The sequence below is a fragment of the Anguilla rostrata genome, chromosome 10 (genome assembly GCF_018555375.3).
Source record: "Anguilla rostrata isolate EN2019 chromosome 10, ASM1855537v3, whole genome shotgun sequence".
In the NCBI taxonomy this organism is placed as follows: domain Eukaryota; kingdom Metazoa; phylum Chordata; class Actinopteri; order Anguilliformes; family Anguillidae; genus Anguilla; species Anguilla rostrata.
The window spans coordinates 19667045-19684539 of NC_057942.1; the positions used below are offsets into that span (position 1 = coordinate 19667045).

General features: G+C 40.9%; 1 protein-coding gene and 1 long non-coding RNA gene across 7 annotated transcripts in view; one reads left to right on the forward strand and one right to left on the reverse strand.

Moving 5' to 3' along the window:
- The window catches only part of LOC135265195 (astrotactin-2-like), a 454017-nt gene that overhangs the window by 189163 nt on the left and 247359 nt on the right, over positions 1-17495 (forward strand). For all 5 annotated transcript variants that reach the window (XM_064354593.1, XM_064354592.1, XM_064354591.1 and 2 more), the window contains 3 exons: positions 1270-1374; positions 12588-12734; positions 15694-15861. In XM_064354593.1, the coding sequence (XP_064210663.1) occupies positions 1270-1374; positions 12588-12734; positions 15694-15861 (420 nt within the window). The remainder of the gene's footprint in view (positions 1-1269; positions 1375-12587; positions 12735-15693; positions 15862-17495) is intronic.
- LOC135265197 (uncharacterized) lies at positions 1408-3738 on the reverse strand. 2 transcript variants are annotated; one of them, XR_010332874.1, is made up of 4 exons: positions 3477-3738; positions 2664-2850; positions 2203-2501; positions 1409-1686 (listed from the first exon to the last, which is right to left on the reverse strand). It is a non-coding gene; the product is annotated as an uncharacterized LOC135265197 (long non-coding RNA). The 2 variants fall into 2 exon arrangements; XR_010332873.1 differs by having other exon boundaries at positions 1408-1686; positions 2203-2850.

The following is a 17495-nucleotide window of genomic DNA, read 5'->3' on the forward strand; positions in this document are numbered from 1 at the left end:
CCGGAGTAATTAGAAGTACTCGTGTGTTGTGATTCGTGACTGGTCTTCACAAATCTTCCCTGACATCCATTGGTGGAGCAGCTGGTTCTTCTATTGAGATTGAGTGCTCCTGTGACTGGTGTCTGAATGTTCCCTGCGGTGCATGGAGCTATCTCAGTTAGCACTTCATCAGAGCACACAGTACATCAGGAACTATTTTGTGATGCGGCGTGGAGCCTGACTTTCATTTTCAGCTCTGAAAATTCCTTTGAAGCATGTGTGTATGCACACGTGCGTGCATTTGCACGTGCATGTACAGTATGTATGTGACACCTAACAGGCACACATCTTTTTGAATCCAAGTTATTGATGATCCTGACTGTTTGTGCTCTGAAGAAAAAGGTTGACCCATAACTGTTAAAGAATGAAAGCACATATGGTGGTGGCAGTGTTTTATTTTCCAGCATCAATTAATTCCACCTCAAGTGCTAAATGAATGTCTTTGATCTCGTCCTATAGGTAAATATTTGTGTGCAGCATAGACTTGACTTGGCTACAGTCATTTTATTCATTTTTGTAGTGCATAACGGTTTGTTGCCACAAAGCCAACACAAGTTTCCATACAAAATTGAAAGACATTAGTAACAAAGGTTTAAAATAAATATATTTCCTGATTTCCCACAAACCCTCTTGCGATGCCAGTGGTTTCAACTACACGTTCTAGTGGAGCATTGTCATTGTCCATTTGAAACAACGTAACTATTTCACATGAATTTATTTAGCCTATATGCAACAGTCTAAATTGATGATATGTGCACTTTAAATTACTCTTTTTAAGTCATGCTATGTACAGCTGTTTGCCATGAAAACAAGTAGGGGGTTACTTTGCTACATAACTTCCCTGGATTATTATGGGCGCTACATTATGGGCACTACAGCAATGTTACACCACTGATTTGAATCTGCATCCATTCAGGTGTAAACCTAACTACTCAAACACTACAGGCAATATGTGGTTGTATGGTTGTTACATGATTTGGCAGTCATGGTGCATGTTATGTTAATATGTGCAAACCTCCCTTATAGCCATGTTGCAGTTTGACCATCTGTATAGTCATAGCTATTATGATACAAGCTGGACTAGGTTTCCCTTGTGGTCATGTTGTGTTTGACTATTTATGTGATCACAGCTTATATGATGTGAGCCTGTCCAGGTTTCCTCTTATGGTCATGTTGTGGTTTGTCAGTTTGATGGCCATGGTGTGCTTGTCTTTTTCTCTTTCCCTCCAGGTGGCGGGGTGTATGGGCACCCGGGAGATTCAGGCTCAGAGGCAGACGATGAGACACAGCTGAAGTTCTACACAGAACAACACAGGGGGCGCCGTCGCAGCAAAGGTAAAACTCACCCGGCATGGGGGGAAATTAACCCCTGCCCTTTTGACCCGTTACTCACAAAATGTCCTCCTAGATAATGTTTTTTTTTAATCATTATCAAAAATAGAGAAGATAAAAAGATTGGATACACCTCCCCACCCTCACCCACCCACAAACATGCACACACAGCTCGCCTCACTCATCATCAAAGAAAGAACAACTAGAATTGAGTTGATCTGTCCTAGCAGCATGCTCAGGATGTTCTGCTCCTCGGTGAAAAGTTCAGTAGTCCCATGTGTCTTGCTTCACCTTTCCCTGACTGCATGTGTTCCACTGATTAAAAGGGGAAAATGGACAGATGTCAGCTCATGTTCATTGTAAAGAGTAGCAGTGGAGGACGATAGACATCCAGGTACTTTCCCTGAGCTTTCTCTGGTGCCCCAATAAGCTAGCAACCACTTGTGAATTCAGAGTGAAACCAGTCACAAAAATGAATAACTTTCTGTGGTGTGATCGAAGTGATATTCTCTGAATTTAATCTAGCAAGACAAATAGCTTCTTTCCTTCATGTGTAATAAAGGCACAAGTTTGCTTTATGGTATTATGTCTGACAAATCTTCATTATCGCCAAAGCTTGCTAGCGTGAATCAAAATGCTGCAGGCGGCGCACGTTTCAACTTTTTCAAGGCGATAGCTACCTTGGCTGTGCATGTCCCCAAAACACACACACAGTAACATGCTGGTTTACAGAATGAATAAAACCTCTTTCCTCTCTGAGGCCCAGGGTCAGACAGAAAGACAACGCTTGGCTTGGAATTGTGAAGTGCCGCAGTTAGCTGGAAAACTCACATTACTCACAAATTCATACTGGAAGCATTTATTTGTGGTAGCATCCTCCATCTGGACAGAACAGACAAGCAGCTCTTTTCTGAAGCATTGTGATCCTTCTCTTCCTGTCACTCCACACTGCACTGGCTGAGCCGTGGCGTAATTGCTGCGTTGAAGGAGTTAGCTTCATGTGCAGCTGGGGCAGATGAACTACAGCAGCCCAATCGGTCCAATGCTACTCTGCAGGGCCGCTGGCCAGTCAGCATTGGGCGCGGTCAGAGTTTGGCTCCGGACCATGGAGGGACATGGCTAAACCAAATCTGTAAATTCCAGGGGTCAGAAAGTAAGTCCTGCTATGTGTTTCTTCTACTCACTAACTCAGCCATGTGATTGCTCTAATTAGTTCCACCTCCTGGCTGAAGAATTGTGCTAATTAGCAAATCTAGGTGAATGGAATAAAATTAGGTTTGGGGAGGACTTACTTTCTGAACCTGGATTTTCCATCTCTGGGTTAAAGCAGAGCTTTAGCTGCTCCGCAGCCGTGGAAACCATCGCCAGGTTGTGTAATTGACATTCTATACTGCATATCTGCGTGCTGCGTCATTGACAGAAAGCCGTTTTTCTTTCTTCAGTCCCAGTGTGCCATCTTCGTCAAAAGCCTGAATACAGCTGATTGTTATTTAAATAGAAAGAGAAGGTGCGTCAGTGGCAGAGGGCAGAATAGGATAAGAATGTATTCTTAATAAGCCAGATGAAAACTATCCAGTGCATTCCAAACTTTCATTCTATGGAATCTGTGTGTCGTCGCTTTCTAATAAATTAAGAAAATACGTACATAAGCAGTTTCAGCAGTAGGAGATTGTTATAGATTGGTCTGAAGCTTTTTTTTAACTGAGGTTTTGCTGTTGTACAGCACAAGAATATAATTCTTTTTAAACAGAATATAGAAAAAAAAAAAAACTGCAGCCAAAAAGGTAGGGTGCTGTCACGTAACGGGTAGGGGGGACCCAAATGCAGAGGGGAAAAAAAAAAAAAAAAAAAACACAAAGGGAAAATTAACACTTTACTTACACGACAGGCAAACAAGCAGGGAACAGAAAAGGCCACGATGGGCAAAAACACAAACTCAAAATATCTAATAAAACAGAAAACAGGAACTCAAAAACACAGGCAGGCAGAGTACAAGGGCAGGTACATTCAAACAGATCAAACACAAGTAGGAAACAAACACAGGCAGGCAGATACATGCAAGTCAAACAAACACAAACAGGTCAAAAACACAGGCAGGTACATACGGTCTGAAACACAAGTCGGGAACAAACACAAGGAACCAGCACCCGAGTCAAGGGAACAAAGAACTTAAATAGACAGGGGGTAACAAGACACAGGTGAACTCAAAAAACAATCAACCCAGAAAAGGAGGGGATAACAAGACACAGATGGGAACAATGATAGAATAACAAGACAACAATAATACAATTAACAGGGGGGAGCAGGACACAAAACAGAAGTGCCGCCATCTGGCGGCCCAACAAGGGAAACACAGACAGGAAAACACAGAACCATGACAGGGTGCATACACTCCAGGATATGTTGTCATATATAATAATAATAATAATAATAATAATAATAATAATAATAATATATCGGTGAATGTGCTTGATTCAGGTGATATCAGTGAAATGAAATCTACCAACAGTGATTTACTGATTACAGTTTCTATCTCCACCATTTTCTAAATTAATTCTCACTTTGGTGGTAATTCATCTCGCTAAGGATACAGTTGCTGTATGTGGTTGGGCTGCAGCAAATGACGGTGCTCTGACAGATTGACCTACCCACTCAGGATGGCCTACCTGGTGCTTAAACTTCAGACTAGCCTGAAAAACAGTGCTAAATATAAGGTATAATGTTGTGACATGTTGCATTGACATTGATCTTTAAAGACAAACTAAAATATGAAATAGGAGAACGAAGATGTTTCTGAGGGGACCGTATGCTTTTCACTGCACTCCCAAATTGGCAGAGAAAGTTACAGCAGAGAGCACAAAGCATAATTTTGTATTCAAAATTAGAAGAAGATAGGGTTGGAGATAAATAAAAAAATGCTGTTATTTCCCATGTGTACGAAGTGCTGAGTGAGTGTGTTAGTATCCTAATGACTGCAAGATGTGCTCAGTATTTGGTAATGGCAATGTGTGTGCTTTTGGGAGCACAGGGAAATCAGAGATAGATAGAAGTAACCGTGAGTTTTGATCAACGAGAAGTGTATTTCATGATTTGTTGTGCCTTTTGTTTGATTAAAACGTAGATGTTCAGAGATACTAGATGGAAGACAACAAATGGTTTCTCTAACACAGGAAGGCTTTTTGATGAGTAGCTGCTCCTTAAAATCTGGTTTCCTTGATTGGATTTTCCTGAGAACACTTGAAAAAAATGTGATGAGTTTGAATTAAAACGCTATTTATTATGTTTTACATAGCATGTTCAAAATTTTGTGGTTCAATCTAAAATCTATTTTCTATCACGCATATTGCAGATTAATGGATATTTATTACATGGAAAAAGAACAAATTATTTTTGTAGTGATGGCAGAAAGTGGTGCCAATCAGTACAATCTAAAATAGGGGCCATATTGTGTGCCTCTTGATCAGAGGGAAATCTACCTATGATATTCATCTTGTAGCAACCCATGGTCAAACCAATGAGGTAATATGTCAAGGGCCTGGCAGATGTAAAATAAATAATTAAACTGGCATGGTAGTTGTCAAGGTTTTTTCTATGGATTTATGCCTGCCCATGTGTTGCCTACAAATGTATTCTGAGCAAACACTCTTTCTCTTGAGGGTTATTAATCTTAAGGAAAAATGTAATTGAAGGAGGTCGAATGGATATCTTTTGGAGTGGACTACTGCTGTCATTTATAATGTATTCTCAGGACAGAGTAGGCTAAAATACAGTATGTCTTTTTCCCTTTATTTTAGGGTTTATTCTGTGCTCATAAAAAATCTATTTTCGACTGTAATGTTGTAAAGAAATATGACCGCACTGAATAAGTTGGCACTTGCCGAACATGTTTTCATAGCAAGACCTAGATGTGAAGTTAAAATTTCACACTGAAGGCTGAAGGTTGAATATGTCGGGTTGTAATTAATGAAGTGGGCCCCTGCAATGTCTATAAATCCTTTCCTAAGACATGAAAATTCATTTTTGTCCCCTGTAGGGGACATGAGTCTCTTAATCTCAAGGACTATACAGGTATTGTCTACTATGCTGAAACATACAGTATAGAGGCATTCAATTAAAATGATTTTCACTGCAACATGTTTTTGTCATCCAATCCACTTCATTATGTCAATAATAAAAAATAAAAATAATTGTCCTGGTAGTTAATAGCAAAACCTGAGGTTCACTCATGTGTTAGTGTGTGTGTGTGTGTGTGTGTATGTGTGCATATGTGTTATATAATCACAATCAATTTATATAATTATTGTACACTTCACCACAGAGAGCTAAATTCAACTTTTGCAAATTGCACAAATTGAGGCAAAATGAATTGCCTGAATACCGTATATCATCCTGTCATCTTTTTCATTCACTCTCTAGGCTCACATGGTCCTTCTAGACCTAAGCTCTCAAACAAAGAACCTGACCTGCAATTAAAGCCTTGTGGGGCTGTCTGTCTGTTATTAAACTCACCAGTAAAAAATCAGTATGTGAAGGCAGTCAAATCTGCACAATTATCATATATCATTATATTAGTTATCACCCGTGCTTTACTTTCCACAAATGTCCATGACTGGACATTTCTTCAATGAGTTTTACACTTCAGTAGTTTCTGTAATTGCCTAGTTGAAATTTCTTTCATTTTTTTTATTCCTAATACCTTTACACTGAGTGAACACTTTTCTCACTGTAGAAAAAAGCACCCTGAATTTCTCCCACAAAGCAATCATAGAGGACAGTGCTTTTACAGAGTCGGCCTTGTGCACTTTTGTGAAGATTTAAGAATTCTGTTTGTCTGTTTGGTGCTTTCTGTCCTATTTCCTGCTGTTGATGGGCACATGCTGCCGAAGTTGTGGAATGACCTCTATCAGAGGTGACGTTTTGTTCCCTAAAGGCAGCGGAGCAGAGAAAGAGACAGAGATAGAGAGAGAAAGGAAGACACAGCGATGCTTCATCAGAAAGTCTGAATCCACAGAGGTATAAATCCATCTGCTCAGTTACCTGCGCTTACATCTTGTTGAATTATCCAGTGGTAGCTCTCTACTTTATCTTTGGCCATGTCTAAACTCACAAACATTGCAAGGACCTCACAATTTTCTTTTTTTTTTAAATTATGTTTTATTCTATATTCTATATTCGATTCATACCACAAATTGGGATTCCCCATCTGGGTTTTAGGCTCGGGCGGTGGTGCAGTGGGTAGCACTGTCGCCTCACAGCAAGAAGGTTTTGAGTTTGAATAACTGCGCGTGGAGCTTGCATGTTCTCACCGTGTCCGTGTGGGTTTCCTACAGGTATTCTGATTTCCTCCCAGAGTCATGCAAGTAGGCTAATTGGAGACTCTAAATTGCCCATAGGTATGCATGTGTGAGTTGGATTGGATTGGTTGGATTGCCAACCTGTCCAGGTTGTACTCCTGCCTCTTGCCCAATGCAAGCTGGAATGGGCTCCAGCACTCCCCATGACCCTGACTATAATAAGCAGGTATAGATAATGGATGGATTCTATGCCTATTCCATTTCTGCAAAATCCTCTGCAGTTGGCGAGGGCACAAACCGGCATGAGTGTTGTAGGAAACACATGCAGTTTATCTGCCTCTGAGCTACATTTCACTCTGCAATACACCAGCGGGGGAATGCACAATTAGCACAGCTGTTGTAAGCAAATCACATGCAGATCACAGATGCTCAAACAACATGAGCCGATACAATATATTTATTTATTTGTTTTAATGCTATCTTTATTTAACCAGGTAGGTCGACTGAGAACTTGGTTCTCATTTATCATGACGACCTGGGAAATCAGTATTGGTGGAGAGTTCAAGGTATTGTGTAGGCAGTCATATGTGCCGGGTGATTAGGTGGCCAGATGTCGAGAGCCAGTTTTATGGTAATTTTAACAGATGAGGCGGAGAATAAATACCCTACTGAGTGAAGCCTTCTCTCCCTTTGTGTGCCCCATGGGGCTATTAGCCTCAGTTGACACTGGGGCACTCGGGTTTATGACCTCAGTACATATGAGTACCTTGAGTTAGGGCCCACTGAGAAGGCCTGACAGGCCTGTGATCAGCTAAACGAGCAGGTCGGATCAATAAACTCCAACACACCAACAGGCCTGGGATCAGCAAGCTCTGACGCACCAACAGGCCTGGGATCAGCTAGCTCTGACGCACCAACAGGCCTAGGATCGGCTAGATGAGCAGTTCGGACCAGGAAGCTTTGACGCGGCAACAGGCTTGGGATCAGCTAGATCAGCTTTGTGTGCCCCATGGGGCTATTAGCCTCAGTTGACACTGGGGCACTCAGGTTTATCGCCTCAGTACATGTATACCTCAGTTAGGGCAAACGGCATGCAACCAAATCCATCCCCAATGTATACTCTAGGACGGTTGATGCACTGGTCTCATAAGGCTCAGCACTCAAAAAGAATGCGATTAGTTAAGATCACTGAGCCGACGACAGCATGTCCTCCTGGGATGTCTTTTAAATTTTTTGACATAATACAAGTGTCTTGGAATACGAAAACTATTTTCAAGAATATTATTAATTTTATTTTTATTGAAAGTACCTTATAGGATAGGTTTCAGCATTGTAGAATGTATGGTTTTTGAGTTTAAGACCAGAGACCTACAGGGGACAAAAATGAATTTCTAGGTCTAAGGAGAAACAACTTTCTTCCTTCTGATGTTCACAAAACCATACCCACCTCCAAAACCAGAGACCTAATCAATGAGGCTGCCCGCCTTGTCGCAACTTAGCTATAATTTTTGAGGAGAAGCGAGCAGGTCTTCAGACCTGTGATTTAATGCTGAGTCAGCAGGCATGATGACGGCAGTCAGCTGTGGCGTCATGCAGGCGCAGTCATGTGTGAATGCTCAAAATGCACTGGGATGTTTCATTTTCAGATGCATCTTGCACTTTAAAAAATGTTTTATATCTCTTGAGATATGACCATGACTTGTACATAAAGAAGAGTGAATTCACTCAGTAAAATGCTCAGTGTTAAATAAACTGTTACCGTATATATATGGTCACTATTGTTAGAGTTCAATTAACACTGGACTTTTAACTGTACATAACAGACAAGATACTACAGGGAGCCAGGAGATACATAGTGCATTTTAAAGGGATTACAGTAAGTGCTTTGAGAGGTAAATGATACACATCAAAATAACCAATAGCATATATGGGTTAGCATCTATGGATTTTGAGAATAATGACCTCCTTTGATAAGGCAGGGGGATCAACAGATCAATTAATAGTTCTAAGCCAGAATTATATTTTTGGAAGGAAACCAACTCTGCTACAAAAACATTTGATAAAACCCCTATAAAATTGGGAAAACACAAACCCTTTTGAGCAGTTTCATTTCTAAGGAGCTAATTATTTACACTTCCTGTGTAGTTGAGTCTGACATTTTGGAAAGGTTGTTTTGCACATTGTATTGATTAACTTATTGTGGGCTTCCTTTTGCAACATAGATTTTCTCAGTGAGAATGTGGTCTATTTCCTCTGTTTTTCCTGGTAAGAGCAGTGCACACAATTAAGAACAGTGCATGAGGAATAAGGGATAGTGCACACATAATTAGGAATACTCTACTAAGAATTAGGAACAGTTTTTCAAGAATTTGGAATATTACACTCCCAATTACCAGCAGTGCACACAGAGTTGGAAACTGCAAACACATAATTAGTATTGGAAAGAGGCTGTACTGGAACAGAGCTAATTCAGAAAACAGCCTGATAAACATTATTTACATAATTTTGTTTTTACACTTATTAATTAGTAAATATTATTTTTATTTATTAATCATGTAGGTTTTGTGTTTATTTATTTGGTATTAAGTGTGCATGTTATGATAACCATTGAAAGCTATGAGATCACTGGACCATAATAACAGTCTGGCAATTAGCAGCCTGGCAGTCGAACAGGAACGCAGGCTGACAGCTGCACTAAAACGAGTCAATTCTCGGAACGAGACAGATATTTAATAGGGGTTCACGGTACGTGGAATGCCAGAGTTCTGACTTTTGCAAAGTCCGGAGGAAGTATTTGGTAGAAAGAGTGGTAGCAAATATTTGACTTCTCAAAGATAAGCAATGACTGTTGATTCTTTGGTAGCTGCTGTAGGTCGAGGAAGAGTTTATATCTTGTATGAGTGCGTGCTTGGTAAGTTCTTAGCTTAACCCCTCAGCTCTGTATGGGATTTTTTCCCTCAAACTGAGGACGGCCTTGCCCTGAATAATTGTCTTCCCTCAGGCAATAGAGGGCTAGGGGAATAGAGGTATAGGACAACGTTACAGACACCTGGTTTCGAAGGCAAATAAGACAGGCTATCGACTTGTTTCCCCAAACCCAAATCACTAGCATGTCTAGTATTGCTATCCTGTCCATGTCACTCTCAGCTGCTGAGCTTGGAGTTTCAGAAAAGGGCAGCAAAACTCCCTTTTCCCCTCTGTCTCAGAGACGTACGGTAATGTGTTATTTCACCCCCTGGGGGTGAAGAAGTGGCCGAGAGGCAGTTTAGAGATGTGAGCTCCATTCGGTCGGTGGTATTCTGGATACAAATTCTGTGACAGGGTGAGAAGCCGTGTTTACTGGGAGGAGAATGGATCTCATCAGTAAATGACAGTCACACTTACCCCTCCCATGAGATGGAATGGCTTTGTTGCAGAAGTGCTTTTTCTCGTTAAATAAGATAAGCTGAAGACGAAGCGTCTCAAGCATAGAGAGAAATAAATATTGTGCTCAAGCAGAATGAGACCTATGTAAGTTTCCCAATAGAGAATCATGGGAAAGCTCTTGTATTGATTCATTACAGATATGTGGATATGTTTCAGTATTCTTGTTTGACGGATTATCACAAAAGACTTTTTTTTTTTTTGTACAATGTATATAATTCCAGCTGTTCTGCATGTGATTTGTCTGTCTTTTCTAAGAGTTATAAATGATGTCACCTGTGCCCATTGTATCATCTTGCATATTGTAATAATGTTTTTTCTTACTTGAAACCTGGTTTGTGTGATAGCCCCTAAACATCATCTTTCAGTATGGTGAAAATCTGTGTATGCAGGGTTCACATTTTCTATCATGTTTACTCTTACTTGAGAAAATGAGAAGCCACCACGATGGTAAGGAACAGTTCAGAGTTAGTCACTGTGAACTTATTCACATTATTTGTAATGTTGAAAATGTGGTTAACTTCCATATTTTACATTATTGCATCTTATCCATTCAAAAGGCTGCATATCTTAAGGTATTGTGTGTAAGCCACTGACATGGCCGTGTATCTTGCATTATTACATGTAATCCATTCACATGGCTGTGTATCTTACGTTTGTACATCTTATACATTCATAAGTCTGCATACCTTATATTGTTAAATGTGATCCATTCACTTGGTTGGATATTTACTGAGGCAGTTTAATTTACCATGTCAAATGACAGACTGATGAGGAACCTAGCACCCTGAACTCCACTCCATGACACCTGGATACAATCTGATTCAATTCTGAATCTCAGAGCCATATTTCTTTGGGGTCCAGTAGGTAGAGTGAGGCTCACAGCAAAGAGAAGGCTGTGATGTAAGCATAGATCCTCCAAGTGTTAATTATATCTGTGCTTTGTGGACAAAGACAGCAGCTGCTACTGTTAAGACTCAAACTTTTGCCTCTGGCTCATACAAAATGTCATAAAAGTAGGCTTTCCATCTCCATCAGAATAGTAAGATGTCTTCGCTTCTCTGTGTGCAAAGGTGAAACTGTGGAACCGTTGTTCCGATCCATTACAATGCTGTTTGCCTCGTTGCTAGGAAACAGTGCTCTCTGTGCTTCCTGGTCAAAGGAGAATGAAGGAGAAGATGGAGGCACTGGGTTTGTTGCCCGGCCTTGGCCTTGTCAAAAACCATGCATGTTAAAAACCTTGAATTATTTGCTCGGTCCTTTATAGCTTTCTACCTCCTTTTTCATCCTTATCTGTTTCCCAATGTCCTCTGGAAAGTTTACATTTGAAAAGGGAACACTGTAAATCTTTGGACATGCAAGCCTGACACCAAATAAAGCATAATAAACCTACAGGTCGTGTCTTACTCGTGTGTGAAATCTTTGCCTCCCAAAACTTGTGGCCTTTGTGCATTTGTGTAATCACATTCTTAGACCAGTGAGGTGGAAATCCTCCATCTGAAGATTTGTCAGCAGGAGGTGGGCCCTCTCTCTCTCTTTGTCTCCCTCTCTATTTCTTGCTCTCTCTGTCTTTTTACTTATTGCTTATTCTGTTCTTTGTCCTGTTTTCCTGAATGTTTGGTCTCTCTCTCCCAAGTTTTTTCTCTATACTCATGTTTAATAATTTTGTTTTAGTTTAATTATGATGAACTTTTAATGTGTTTTTACCAATTCCTTAATATGAGAGGAAGCAGGTGCGGAATATTGCTCAGATGTGGTCTCTAATCACAGACGTGTAAAGGTGTCAACTATTAGATGAACGACTTGCTCCAGTGAAGGCTCTGGCAGCCAACGTCGCGTAAATTTTGACGCTACTGTAGGGACCCGCGGAATCACACCAATCCCCTGGCATGCAATAAAGAAAAGCAAACTGTGTAATTCAGAAGCACGCCTCGCAATTGCTGACCCATAAAGGGCCTGCCTCCCGTAAGTGCTTTGTGTGAGATCTCTGCGCATTCCCCCGAATCCTGCATTACTCAGGGTACTGTAAGAGAAACGGTGAGACAACCTGGCAAGGATGCCACCATTCAAACTAAAGTCTTCCTCATAGGCAGTGTCCTCATAAAGGATCCACTTATCAAATGTATTATTTATATTCACGGCAGATACACTAATCCAGACCTATGTAGATGCGGTCAATTGTAGTGGTGGAATTTGGGTGAATTTGGGTGAAATGCTTTACGTACTGACACAATGGCACCTGTGAATTGAACCCACAATATTCTTGGTAAAGACCTAATCACTACTCCAGGCTATCATCCTCTGCTTAAATACTGCATATTACTTAATTACTGAGTGTAAACATTATGTCCCTGCAGGTTTTTTCTCCATTTGCGTGTTCCCTGCTGTGGATGTTCTCCTGCCATATATGTTTCCAGAGATTTGTATGTTCCCATATGTGCTTTTCCTTCTGTGTGTTGACCGCTGCGCGTGTTCCCTGTCATGTGTGTGTCTCCGCAGGTTCTCCACGCAGCCCTGTGAACAAGCCCACTCTGACGCTTATCACCATTAGCACCTGCATCCTGGCCGTGGTGTACAGCAGCCAGATGTCCTGTCCCCTTACCGTGAGGGTGACCCTGCACGTCCCTGAGCACTTCATCGCTGACGGTGAGGCCCCGCCCCCCGGCCTCCATGCCATGGCCATCTTGGCAACCAGCAGGGGGAACTAATGAGTAATACTGTGATGCCCGGTTTACCTTGCCAGGTTATTTCAGGATTATATGTGCTCTCTCAAGGAGAAAAAAAATCTATGAGAGCAGACATATTCTCCAGAATGCAGACTGCATGCAGTCACTCTGTGGAGTGTAGTCCAAGCCATTGACATTCATCCCCAGCTTGCAGCTCTCAGAATAATACATGTTAAGAGGTAAGGGTGTTGAGTGAAGTGGTGCAGCAAAATCTGCAGTAGTTAATAAATTCATGATATAATTCTTTTAGAAATGTTTGTAAACAGCTATAGTAATTTAAAATTAAATTGAGTGCATTTTGAATTTTTGGCTCTTTGTTAAAAAGCTATTTATGTTACTATCATTTATAGAAATGAAGCTATACTCCTGTTTAACATGCCGAACGAGTTTAATTATTCATGCGGTATCACCCGTCTTCATTAGTCAGGCAATAATTTGGCATGTCCATTTACTTTCAGTACCTGGTGGTGCACTCTACTGTGGGAAGGATTGCAGATTGTAACTCACATGAAAGTGCTGACAGCTCTTAAAACCTAAGAACTAAGCACTAAAGCATTGGCAGCATAAATCCAGTCTCTGCAGCTGGAATCTGAAGGCCGAGGCAGGGGAACCCAGGCGCTCACAAGCGGTTTGGATAAGGAAGCGCCAATGTGCCAACAGACCTGGGATCAGCTAGACCCCTTGGTTTGACTCCCATCTGCTCCTGTGGGAGAAAAATGGATAATTTTCCATGGCTAATTGAAAAAATAAATACAGAGCAGAACAGAGTGTTCATTGGGGTGTTGCTCATAATGGCTATAAAGCTCCTTATCAAAGCTCTGTGTATCCATAGAGAATGTGAATAGGCTTTTATATGGTCTGAGAAAAAATTATCTGAATAGTGACGTCGTATTCACATTTTTTATTCTATTTTAAATGTTTTTTTTTATGGCCAACTGCACTGTAGAAGAAAGTAAGTAGGCTGACGGCACTACATAACTCCAAGGTACTCAATCTCCACTGAAAAAAAAGTAATAAAAAGCCTTTATTATTTGGCTATAATATATCATCATTGAAAAGCTATCTCATCATTGGCCTTTTCAGTGATGATATATTATGGCCTAATAATAAAGTATTTTTTTACTTTTTTCTCTGATGCTTGAGTAACTACTGGCCTACCTATTTTCTTCTATATGGATACAAACCCCACCTTGCAATGAGCACCTCTCCACTTTGACACTATTTGAAGCCAAGGCAGTGTTCTCTTTTCACTGGTTTTGAACATTTCCGTTTGCACTGATGAGCAGAAGCTCTCCACTGCGTCACATGGTTTTGTTCCACTGCCTGAACTGTGCAGTTGCTGTTTTGGAGCAGTATGCTGTACGCACTGCCGGCAAGGACAGGCTCGAGACACCACGATCAGCCTGAGGAATCTATCCTGCTCTGCCAGGATTCAGTACCAGACTATGGGGCAGATACACATACTGTACTGGAAGCAAGCACCTTAGCTGGACAGAATGAGAAAGTCAGCAGCCCTGTAGAGACAATCTCATTTAAGGCTGGTGCATACTCACTCAAACATGTCACAATACTACCCAGGGACAGGTTGAGATGTCAGTTGGCACGAATGGAACATGATGTCGGTGTCATTAATCTGAAATAGAAATCTTAAATCTGACAAAACTCTCAAGATCCAGATGTAGTCTCGACCCCAGGAGTATAAGAAATATAGTGCTTTCTTTCTTTACCTTTAGGCATAAAAACGTGTTAAGTGCATTGTATTTTAAGACAGGTGCTTAATAAAGATTAAAAAATGCAAAAAGCCGTATTCAGCCATTTAGCTATGTAACCCATTTTGCCATTAACTGCCCCTTGAAAGAAAGATAATTTACCATAAAAATTCAGTTAGTAGCCCAAACATTATATTGCTTACAGTGCATGTAAGCCTTGTATTTTATTGTTTTTATTTTTTGGAGACCAGCTGTTCTATAGACAACAGCTGGTCTCCGGCAACAGTTTTTCTCCCTTATTCTAGGCTACTGCTATTGAAACCACCAATGTCATTATATGGATTCTTGCAGTCAAGTAACTTTTTTTTTTTTTTTACTGTTAAAATTTAAAGTGAACTTTCAAAAAAGCACATTACATGTATTTAGCAGACACTTATCCAGAGCGATTTACACAACCTATACAGTTATACCGCTGTATATAATGAAGCAATGCAGGTTAAGTACCTTGCTCAAGGATGCAACGGAAATGTCCTACCAGGGAATTGAACCTATGACTTTTAGGTAACAAGATCCACACCTTACCGATTACACTACACTGCCACCATTACCCGCAGCACCCGTGGCTCAAGGCTGTGGTACAATTGGCCACAGTACCAGCACAGTTTAAATGCACATTTGGGAGATCCTGAATCTAAAAATCTAACAATCAGGTCACATAAATACAAATGTATAACTGACCTGTCATCTTAAAATAATGACCCCCGGAACTCTCCTAATAACCATAATGAGTCCTGGTATGGTAATTACATACATAGTTTCTCATATGAACAACCCAATTTTATTAAAGAGCCGCCTATATAAAAATTCAGGAATAAAATACATTTTTCAATTTGCCCCCCCCCTTTGTGACATATGTAAAGTTTTTTTAAGGACTGCCCTCAGATAGTGGCTCAGAACAGTACACACTCTTCTTCAGAAAAGCACAAAGCGATGTTGACAGATGCAGTAGTTGTAAAGCTTGGCCTTGGCTAACGGGGGTAAAAGGTGGTGTAGGTTGACGGATTTAAAGCATAAGTGGATGAGGCGGGTGTTAAAGCTGGTGCAGATTGAGCAGTTTTAGAACTATACAGACTGACAGGTGTTCTGGCCTCTGTCTCCCTCTGGACACAGGGAGCAGTTTTGTGGTCAGTATGGGCAGCTACCTAGACGTGTCAGACTGGCTGAACCCTGCTAAGCTGACCCTCTACTACCAAACCAACTCCACTTCCCAGTGGGTGAGGGACTACTGTGGCCAGCGAACCACTGACCCCTGTGAGCAGCTGTGTGACCAGGACACAGGTCAGTCGAACCCAGGACATGCACAAATACACAGCACAAACACACACATGACACACATACATACACACAACACATACATACAACACATATGCATACACACAACACACATGCCTACACATAATACATGTGCATACCCACAACACATATGCATATGCACAGCACATATCCATACACACATGTACACATACATACATCACATACACATACACAAAACACATACTGTATACACAGAACACGCATGCATATGCACAACACGTATCCGTATGTATGCATGCACACAGCACGTATGCGTACACACAACACATACTGTACACACAGATTCAAGCACAAACATTTACACACAGACACACTGAAAAGCATCAATCACAGGCACATGTAAGCAAATATATTCTATACATAAAGACAACACGTTCACACACAACCAAACCATGTCATAATGCCACAAGAAATAAACATGCAAATCACACACATACACACGCAACAACTCATGAAGTTACTCTTTGAAGTGCCGTAACACTACAGAGCCTTCCTTTGAACATTTTATGTTAAAGAGTAATTTTTTTTCCTCAGCTGGATCTCAAGTGATCTGGTATGCTAAAACAATACAAAGCGAACCGTTTGATATTCACTTCGCAGACAAACTGTCAACACAGAAATCTCTTCTAACTGTTGAGCTGAATTTTAATGATAATGCGGCCTCGAAAGGAATTCTGTGAGAAACTGGTAATGTCCCCCCTGGAGAAACACATGCACATCTTTTATAGTTCTGGCAAATGTTTGCTGAACCAGTCGGAATTGTTTTGCTTGGATTTGATTTTCCATGGTATGAGGCTTATTAATGTGCTGAGTAAACAAACATCTTAAACATTTGACAGCACTGAGTACACTCACACACAACGTGAGAAACAGAGAGCGTGGAACAGAAAGCAGGATTTCTTTGTCCTTGTCTTTAGTGTTTTTAACAGTGAAAAGAACCAGGTTTAGTATATATGAGGCAACATCTATGTCGATTGGAAGGCCCGTGCGGGGGGCTAGGAGACGGAGAGCTGTAAACCGGCTGACGTAAAGTTGTAAAACTTTCCCTTATTTCCAATTCCAAGGTTTCATTTATCACTGTGCCCGGTTGTACGTTAGCAGCCAATGTGATGTCTGTGGCAAATGCATTTATTCGCTCTTGACCTTCGGGGGCTAAGTTATTACCGCATGGCTCGGTTCGTCCTGCTAGGTGTTATGGATCAAGGAGATAAGATTGCCAATGAGCTGCAGCTGCAGGGGGGGGGGGGATTTTATAAGGAAGAAAGGGGGAAAAACAACACTCTTCCTTGCCTCAGTGGAATTTTAACGCTGTGGTCCTCCTCACGGGCTCTTTGCACAGTGCGCTGAGCCAGCTGCAGGTTTTCTTTTTCAGGAGATTATACAGCTCATACATTATAGAGCTTGGGAAAATTAGCAGAATTTTATTGCCTTTCTTGAGAGTGAAGAAACATTCTCGTCTTCAGCGCTTGTTTTCCGAGATTAACATTGCCATCTTTGCCCTTGATACAGTTAAGGCCAAGCCATTTTAATGAGCAAAGGATGGTAAGTAAAATAAATGAACTAATAAATAAATAAGCAAATGCATTCCTTCATTAATC